At 51.3% G+C, this 9,413-nt stretch overlaps 1 protein-coding gene across 3 annotated transcripts; it reads right to left on the reverse strand.

Annotated features, from left to right (window-relative positions):
• Window positions 1–3,461: 3,461 nt before the first annotated feature.
• On the reverse strand, window positions 3,462–9,084 carry LOC112612603 (sialic acid-binding Ig-like lectin 8). Of its 3 annotated transcripts, none has more exons than XM_025367322.1 (7): window positions 8,565–9,082; window positions 8,092–8,370; window positions 7,815–7,862; window positions 6,571–6,840; window positions 5,838–5,934; window positions 5,373–5,469; window positions 3,462–3,817 (listed from the first exon to the last, which is right to left on the reverse strand). In XM_025367322.1, exons 1-7 carry the CDS (start codon window positions 9,019–9,021, stop codon window positions 3,629–3,631), a joined length of 1,437 nt encoding a protein of 478 aa, XP_025223107.1. In that variant the 5' UTR covers window positions 9,022–9,082; the 3' UTR covers window positions 3,462–3,628. The 3 variants fall into 3 exon arrangements, with proteins under 3 accessions (XP_025223107.1, XP_025223108.1, XP_025223109.1); XM_025367323.1 differs by having other exon boundaries at window positions 5,838–5,924; window positions 6,567–6,840; XM_025367324.1 differs by lacking the exon at window positions 8,092–8,370 and having other exon boundaries at window positions 8,565–9,084.
• Between the last annotated feature and the right edge of the window lie 329 nt (window positions 9,085–9,413).

Consider the following 9,413-nt stretch of genomic DNA (forward strand, 5'->3'; position numbering starts at 1 on the left):
GCTAATTTTTGTATTTTTAGTAGAGATGGGGTTTCACCATGTTCGCCAGGCTGGTCTCAAACTCCTGACCTCATGATCTGCCTGCATCGGCCTTCCAAAGTGTTGAGGTTACAAGCGTGAGCCACTGTGCCAGGTCAATTTTTATAATCGGAAAAAAAGAACAAGAAGTTAGAACAGTATGAAGTTAGTTCGGTGTTCATAATGCCACTTCTGGAACTTCTTCTCTGAGCTGCCTTCATGAATGTGCCCCAAATATCTCACCAAATCTATGCTTCATAATGAAAGTAGATAAAATAAAGGAAAGGGAGAGAGAAGGAAGATAGGGAGGGGAGGGAGGAAAAGGGTCTCCTCTCTGGCTGAAACCGAATCTGTGGAAGTGTAGACGGCCAGCCCAGCAGCTGCGGTGGTCACTGTCCCTAGGAACCACTCACTATGTGACACCCTCCTCCTAGGACTGTGGAAAAGGAAGCAGTGAGTAAAAGTTCACCAGCAGTCAAGCTGGTACCTGGTACAAGGTGGGCGCTGGGTGAGAGGCATCTCCGTTCCCCTAATTAAGGCACCCTTTGTGCCTTGGGGCAGCTGCCTGGATTTGATCTGGATCCTCCACTTGCTGGCCTGCGTGGTGCTGATCGGCTCACCAGGGCTCATCTGTGGCCTGGGTAGAGCCGGCCCTCTCGAGAGTCACTCTGAGGCCTGCGGAGAGAGGACGGGCCCAAGTCCCAGTGCACAGCAGGTGCCAGCAGGTGTGTTGGCTTCTTAGGGCTTCCCTATCAAATTCCCACAAATTTGATGACTTAAAGCCACAGAAATTTATTCTTTGACGTTATGATAGCCAAATGTCCCAAATCATGGTGTCATTGGGCTGTCTCCCTCGGAAAGCACTGGGAAGACTGTTTCTGGCCTTTTCTAGCTTCTGCGGGCTGTGGCAGGAAAACCCCAACCTCTGCCTCTGCTGTCACGTGGCCTTCCTCCCTGTGCGTGTCTTGTGTTCAGTTTCCCTCATTGCATTAGGACACCAGTCATGGCACTCAGGGCCCACCTCATCCAGTATGACCTCCTATTAGCTTGGCAGCATCTGCAAAGACTATTTCCAAAGAAAGCCACAGACATAGATACTGGGGGTTAGGACTTGAGCATATCACTTTGCGGGACAAGATTCAACCCATGACAACCCCATTATTAGGATGATGGGACCCTCTGATGTTTCCCGTGTCCATCTCCAGCCCCTCTTGCCGTCCCTTCTGAGCTGCTAGATGCCATCTCCACAGGACATCCTGGATACCCTCGAATGGCCGGCATGGGAATCTGACCTCATTGTTCCCATCTCAGCCCTGCCCCAAATCCCAGAGAGAAATGGAAACACCTCAATACACTATCATACAAATATGTTCACAGCAGCTATATTGATAATCGCCACAACCAAAACAGTGTCAATGTATAGGAAAAAATAAGGGAACGAACTGTGATTTGCTCATACAATGCAATGGCGTTCTACCCAGCAATAAAGAGAACAGATGCTGACACACACAACATGGATGAATCTCAAAACACACAATGTGGCCAGGCACATGGCTCACGCCTGTAATCCCAGCAGTTTGGGAGGCCAAGGCGGGTGGATCACGAGGTCTGGAGATTGAGACCATCCTGGCCAACATGGTGAGACCCTGCCTCTACTAAAAATACACAAATTAGCTGGGTGTGATGGCGTGCGCTTATAGTTCCAGCTACTCAGGAGGCTGAGACAGGAGACTCACTTGAACTCGGGAGGTGGAGGCTGCAGTGAGTCGAGATCATGCCACTGCACTGCAGCCTGGGTGACAGAGTGAGACTCTGTCTCAAACAACAACAACAACAATAAAAATGCAACTCTGAGTGAAAAAAGATACAAGAATACATACTGGGTGATGCCAATTATAGGAAGTTCAAGGACATGGAAAATAACCTCTGGTGACAGGAATCAGAAAGTGGTGGCTCTCAGGGCTGGGGATTGACTGAGAAGGACACCAGGATCTTCCTGGAGTGAAGGAAAATTTCTCTATCCTTGATTGAGGAGTTTGTTACACAGGGGTGCATGTTTGGCAAAACTCATGAAACAGCACACATAAGAGCTGCGTGATTCAACTGAAAAGCTAACACTATTTTTAAATTTCAAAGAACAATGTATTAACCCGAGACTGAGTAATTTATAGATGAAAGAGGTTTAATTGACTCACAATTCCACATGGCTGGGGAGGCCTCAGGAAACTTACAATCATGGCAGAAGGTGAACCAGGCACATCTTACATGGTGGCAGGCAAGAGAGAAGAGCAGGGGAAACCACCACTTATAAAACCATCAGATCTGGTGAAAACTCACTCACTGTCAGGAGAGCAGCATGGGGGAACCACCCCCATGATCCTATCACCTCCCACCAGGTCTTTCCCCCAACACATGGAGATTATAATTCTGATCACAATTCTAGATAAGATTTGGGTGGGGACACAGCCAAACCATATCAAACAAACAATCTGCAATTAAAAAAAACGTTTAAAAAATTGGGGGTAAACAAAATAAGTACAGACCCACCATACAGGTTGGGCAAGGGGTTCTGGCCTTCATCTCCTCAGTGCACCTGTCTTGTTCCTGAGACTCTAGGCCATTGCTGCTCCCTCTTTTGTAAAAGTCAATGCCCTCAAGGAATTTATTTCCTGAAAACTTATTGCCAAGGTGTGCCTGGCCTGCCGATTGCTTGACTCAGTGCTAGAGGAGAGAACAAACCTCAGAATCGGATGGGCTTTAAATTCCAGCCCTGCCCTGAGTAGCCGGGTGGCCTTGAGACAGACCCAGTGAGGTTTCCACACCCAGATACACCATGGAACCATCAAGTCACAATGATTAGCACACCCATCTGCGCAAATATTTATCTATCTTTGTGAGACCATTTAAAATCTTCTTTTAGCTCCTTGCAAATATTCAATGCAAGCTGGGTATGGTGGCTCATGCCTGCAATCCCAGCACTTTGGGAGGCCAAGACAGGTAGATCACTTGAGGTCAGGAGTTTGAGACTAGCCTGGCCCACATATAGTGAAACCCCGTCTCTACTAAAAAATACAAAAATTAGCTGGGCATGGTATTACACACCTGTAGTCCCAGCTACTTGGGAAGCTGAGGCAGGAGAATTGTTCGAACCCAGGAGGTGGAGGTTGCAGTGAGCAGAGATCAAACCACTGCACTCCGGCCTGGGCAACAGAGTGAAACTCCATCTCTCAAAGAAAAAAAATTCAATGCATGAGTCTGTCATTTGAGAGAACATGGATGAATCTAGGGGATGTTTTGTTGTATGAAATGAGCCAGGCACAGAGAGGCAAGTACCACACGACCTCATCTCTATGTGGAATCTAAAATAGTCAACCTTAGAGATGTAGAGAGGAGAATGGTGGGTAGCAGAAGCTAGGGGCAGGGATGGGTCCTGGGTAGCTGGAGAAAGGGGAGATGTTGGTCCAAGTTTGGGTAGACAGGAGGAGGGAGCCCTGGTGACCTACTGCATACCGTGGGGCTCTAGAGGGCTCTTGTTCTATGAGAATCAGCCTCTGACTTCTTTGCTGGAGGGGTTGTGATTCTGGAAATAGGCCCGAGTCTCTGCAGATTCTCACTTGTGAATCTTGATCTCTGAGTACTCACTGTCAGTGGCCTCTTGTCTCTGCGGGTGCTGATGCTTCACTTTATGGAAGCTGAGGGTTGCATACTGGAGCTCTCCTTCCTCCCCTGATGAGTGGGCAACAGCTGGGGGAGGCTTCTTTGGAGGACTGCCCTCTGTCCAGGATTCAGTCAGGGGTCTCTGAACAGAGAGAGAGAAGGGAGTCAGAGCAGAGCAGTGGGGTCAGGATGAGGCAGGGAGAATCCAGGAGGCCCAGGAGATCCGTCCTCCATTCATCCCACCTGCATTTTTGTTGAAGTCTCTTTCATGCTTTCCTCCAATATTTAACACTTACTGAGTACCTATTTGGTGTTTACTAATTTCATTAACTTCCCACAACAACTCCATCATAAAATATTATTATTATCTCCATTTTATAAATATGAAAACTGAGGTAGAAACAGTAAACACTGCACCCAAAATCTGTGTTGGACCAGGATCCAATCCAGTCTGTTCCTTCTGACCCAAAAGCCTGGAGTCCTGCTGAGGCCCCTGTGTGTGAGGCCCTGAGCCAGTGCTGGATAAGCTGTGATGGACATGGTAGGTGTGGGCCCTGACCTCCTGCAGCTCACTGTTTTTTTGTTTTTGCTTTTGTTTTGTTTTTGAGACGGAGTCTGGCTCTGTTGCCAAGACTAGAGTGCAGTGCTGCGATCCCAGCTCACTGCACCCTCCACCTCCTGGGCTTAAGGGATCATTCCATCTTAGCCCCCCAAGTAGGTGGGGCTGCAGGAACTCACCACCATGCCTGGTTAAGTTTTGCATTTTTTTGTAGAGATGGGACCTCATTATGTTGCCCAGGCTGATCTCAAGCTCCTGGATTCAAGTGATCCACCTGCCTTGGCCTCCCAAAGTGGCAGCTCAGTCTTTAATTGAGGGAGGTGTCAACAAATGACTGTTAAAAGAAATGAGTATCAGCTTGGGTTCGGTGGCTCACGCCCCTAATCCTAACACTTTGGGAGGCCGAGGAGGACGGATCACAAGGTCAGGAGTTCGAGACCAGCCTGACCAACATGGTGAAACCCCGTCTCTACTAAAAATACAAAAATTAACCTGGTGTGCGTGGTGCGTGCCTGTAATCCCAGCTACTTGGGAGGCTGAAGCAGGAGAATTGCTTGGACCCGGGAGGCAGAGGTTGCAGTGAGCCGAGGTGACAGAGCAAGACTCTGCCTTGAGAAAAAAATAAAAATAAGAAATGAATATCTACATGTAAATTATGATACAATGAGCAAAAAGAGGGTAAATGAGATAGAATTACAGGGCCTTGATTGAGACATGATACCTGCCCTGGGGAAGCTCACAGGTTAGTGATGTAAGGAGGACAAGCCAGTCAAAGAAATCAGGTCCCCCCAATAGGAAAAATAATGAGAGGGGTCAGGATGGCTGGGGCTGCAGAGAAGAGATGCCAGCTATTCTTGGGGAGGAAAAATGGAGAAGAGATGGTGAATCGGGGCTATAGAGAAGAAAGGGAGGACAGAGAGGAGATAACTCCTACGCAGTGCTTGGCCTGGGAAAAATTGGGGATAGGGACTGCCATGCTATCAGCAACATGGGGAGTCCTGTAGGAGAAGCCGGCTTGTGGGAAGGAGGAGGAGAAGAGGAAGTGACTTTGACCATACCAAAGAGAGCAACCCTGGGGGCCATCCTGTGGGAGGTGTCCAGGCTGGGTGCTGGATGTGGAGACGTCCACATCACTCACCTGAGAGGCTGAGCCCCTGACGGCCTTCGCACCTTCCATGTCTGTATCCCCCATGCCCGCTGCTGGCCTTGCTGATTTCTTCCTGCAGGACCTCACTCTGAGTGAAGAGACCAGACAGCCTTTCAGTGTGGTCAGATCGGGGTGCAGTGGGCAGACCAGCCCTTGTCCTGTATTTCCTACTGGGGGCTTGAGGGGTGACTGAGATGGGATGGGGGTGGTCCAGTTGCAGAGACCCCAACGGTGAAAACAGAGGCTCCTGCCTCCTGGATGGTGGGGCCCGAGGTTGCCACAGATGTGGAGCCCCACAAACAAGGGCGCTCATGAAGTGCTCGCCGTGCACCTGTGAGCTCATTCTTGCCCCAAGCTCTTGACCCATCCAGGTCCTTCTAGTTCTGGCTTCAGGGATTCTGTTTCTGGCCTGCCCTGCTCCAGGGTTCTCCCTCCCTCCCCAGGGTCAATGCTCACATGATGAAGATGACGCAGAAGGACAGGAAGGCGAGGGCTGTGGCTCCAGCTCCCCCAACTGCCGCCAGTGTCACTTCTGATACAGGCCTTGCAGTGCCTACAGATGGATTGGAGTTGTTTTGGGGATTTATATCACGGAGAACTGGGTCTCTTCCCTTCCCACTCTCTGTAAGGCCCTATACTTCCATTCCCCTCTTCTCCCTCCCAGACACAGAACAGGAATGGGAGGGAGGAAGGGAGACTACTTCTGAGGCCAGTGAGGCATGAGAGTGCTGGATGCAGCTTGTCTTGCCTTTATTTAAAATTTTGATATTGTGTTCTTGTGGAATTATTTCACAGTCAATTTAATTTTTTTCAAAAGATCATGGCATTGCAATATTACTTTACTTGCTTTCTGAGTTGGATTTTTCTTTGGCTTCTTAAATTTGGTGCCAAGGCAAGTGCCTCATGTGTCTCATCCTAGTCTAAGCACTGCAAAGCAAGGCGCTTGTACCCCCAAACACACCTGTCCAGGCCCCAGCTCCTCCCCTCCAAGACCCACTCCTCCCCTTTCCCCACCCGACCCCGCTTTCCTGGCAGGGAGAGAACAGTGATGCCCTGGGTTGCAGGGAAGTTCCAGGCCTTACAGCTGAGCACAGATGAGAGCTGAGCTCCCCCTTGAAGCTCGGGGCAGTGGGTGGCCCATGAGGTTGGGGCAGGTGTGTTCTCCTCCTTCAGCCCCTCCCTTACCCACCTGTGCCCTTATTCTGCAGGGAGAGGCTCAGGGAAATGTGCTGGGAGCCCCGAGGGTTCTCAGCTTGGCAAGTGAATTCCCCTTCATCCTTCACATGCACTTGCAGCAGCTCCAGCAGCCCAGGGTTCCAGGGCTGTGAGGGGCACAGGGTCAGGCTCCCTCGGGTCCAGCTCAGCCTGGCAGGGGGATTGCTGTCGACAGCACAGACCAGGCGCAGAGACTGCCCCTCCAGGACTGAAAGAGATGAGCCATTTCCCAGGGCTGTGGATGCTGCAGAGAAAGAGACAGAGGGTCAGAGGGACAAATGGATCCAGAGAAAGAGGAAGGACACGGAAGGAGACTGGTGAGAGGAACTGACACACAGACATAGACTGAAGCGCTGGAAAATGCACACTTTCACAGCTCAGTGTTGGGAATGTAAACTTGTCCACTTTTAATTGAGAACAACTTCACTGCATCTTTCAAAATTAGAAAGAACATGCGACAGTAGTGTATTTTGCTTATGGGAATTTATCCCATACACTTAGATATTCCTGTGGAAGTAGATACAAGACTGTCCACTGCACAGTGTCTGCGGAAGATGATTTTCCTTAAGGGATGCCACAAAGTCAGAGTCCATCTGTACAGCGAAATCACACATGGTCCTAGAGGAGGGCGCGGACAGTCTCACTACGATGTCAAACCACCTGAGATCCTCCAGGTGCACAAACCAAGCCTCAGGGCAGCCTGGATGGACACTGGTCAATTCCGTGGAGAGGGATGGGCATCGGAGGACAGACTCTGCTGTGCATTTTGAATTTCTGCCCATGTGACTGTATCATCTGTGCAGAAGTACTTAGATCAAAACTACTGGGAAAATAGAAAGATCAGACAGAGGAAGTATTCGGGAGACGCCTGACAAGAAACTTGAAAGTCTGGTCCCAAAATAAAAATGAACAAAAGCCAAAACAAACAAATAAACAAACAAACAAACCAACAAATGGGAGTCTGGTCCTGTGAATGTCACCCTGTCTTTGCTGTGGGGCCGAGGAGGGAGTGTGTGGAGGAGTCTGAGGGGAGCAGGGACAGGATGAGGACAGGGGCTCAGGTAGCCACGCGGGCTGGAGATGTGGGCTCTTGTGCCCTGGGCTCATGCACAAAGGCAGCTGTGTTTCTCAAAGTGAGTCCAGGATGAGGAGAGACCCAGTCCCATCCTGAACTGAAGGCCCTGCTCCCCCAGCCCCAGAGAGGGGGTTCCGTCCTACCTGTGTCATCTCCTTGGAAGACAGTCATGGTCAAGTTCCAAGGAGGGTCTGGGACAGAAAGACATGAAGACCTACATTGCTGTAAGGGCTGGGAACATTGGCCCTGTCTCCCCAGGAGCTGTATATACAGGGAAAATGGAGCCAACATTCTCCTGACCCCACTCCCAGCCCAGATTCTGGGACCCAGAACCCAGTGTCCAGGCTTGAACCCCATCCCCTGCCCTCAGGAACACCTCCCAACTCATGAGGGACCTGGGCGTCTTGGTCCAGCACTCACAGGACACATCGAGTTGGACGGTCCTGGTCGTGGTCACACCCGTCCCCGGCAAGGTCACCTGACAGGTGAGGCTGGTGCCGTGGTCCTGGGGCTTTGGGATAAGGGTGAGCACTGAGAAGCGGGCAGTAGTGGGGCCCAGGGAGGACACGGAGGTCCCAATCCAGGAGATCATGGGGGGCATCCTCTGCTCACAGGCCCAGGGCACAGAGCAGGTCAGGTTCCTGGGGTGGCCAGACTCTAGGGTCCCTTGGATGAGGATGTCAGGCCTCTGGGTCAAGGCTGGTGAAGACGGGAACACAGGATCAGGAGGAGGTATTTCAGCTGCAGCCCTGGGGGAAGCTCAGGCTCTGGTCCAGCTCCTCCCTGGAGCCCGACTTGCTTCAATCCCAACCCCCTCCCAGGCCCCATCCCAGCCCTGCCTTTCAGCCCCCCATGACCTTCCCCTGTGGCCTGTCCAGGAGCCCGTGCCTTACCTGTCACAAACACAGACAGCTGCTTAGCTTTGTAATTCAACTGTGACTTATAACTCCATTTCATGCGTCCTCTCTCTAGCCGAAAGAAATATGACCCCTCGTCCCCCTTCCTGGCGTCGTTGATGCTCAGGGAGCAGTCATTGCTCCATCGGTCCCCAAGGAGTTGGAATCGGCCCTGGGTCTCCGCCTGCACCTCTGTGTCTGGGTTGTTTGTGGCCACTGGAGCCTCTTGGTATGGTCTGTCTCCTGCCCGGAACCAGTAGCCGTGAACTGGGTCAGAGTAAGTCCAGTCATCCTTGGGATAGGAGAAGGAGCAGGGCACATGGACACACAGGCCCTCCTGCACCGTCACCAGTTCCTGCACTTGAAGCAAGTAACCATCCCCATATTTTCTGTCTCCCTTCATCCCCTGTGTCTCCCAGAGCAGGGGCAGCAGCAGCAGCAGCAGCAGTAGCATGTCTGGGGTTGGAGGTGCCAGGGCCGCCAGGGAATGTCTGTTCCTCAGGGCTCTTCTCTCAGGAACTGAGGGCTCAAGACTTAGGGGAGGTCCTGCAGGAGGTTGGGGGTGAAGTCAGAACAGTGACTTCCCCAGAAGAGGAACTTCACACCAGACACTGTCAGGGCTGAGTCAGTCCTGGGAGATCCACCACACACCACCCCATGTCCACTCCTGGGGACCCTGAGGCCAGACAGGGTGAGAGACTCACCCAGATTCCCACCCCATGCAGGGTCCACCCTCTTTCTTGCTTCCCGGACTTGCCCTTCCATTTGGGTAACGTTTTCTGCAAGGTGAAATTGGGTCCCATCTGGCCAGACCTCTGAATCACCCCTGTGGCTATCACTGTTTGT

Source organism: Theropithecus gelada, chromosome 19 (assembly GCF_003255815.1).
Source record: "Theropithecus gelada isolate Dixy chromosome 19, Tgel_1.0, whole genome shotgun sequence".
NCBI classification, from domain to species: domain Eukaryota; kingdom Metazoa; phylum Chordata; class Mammalia; order Primates; family Cercopithecidae; genus Theropithecus; species Theropithecus gelada.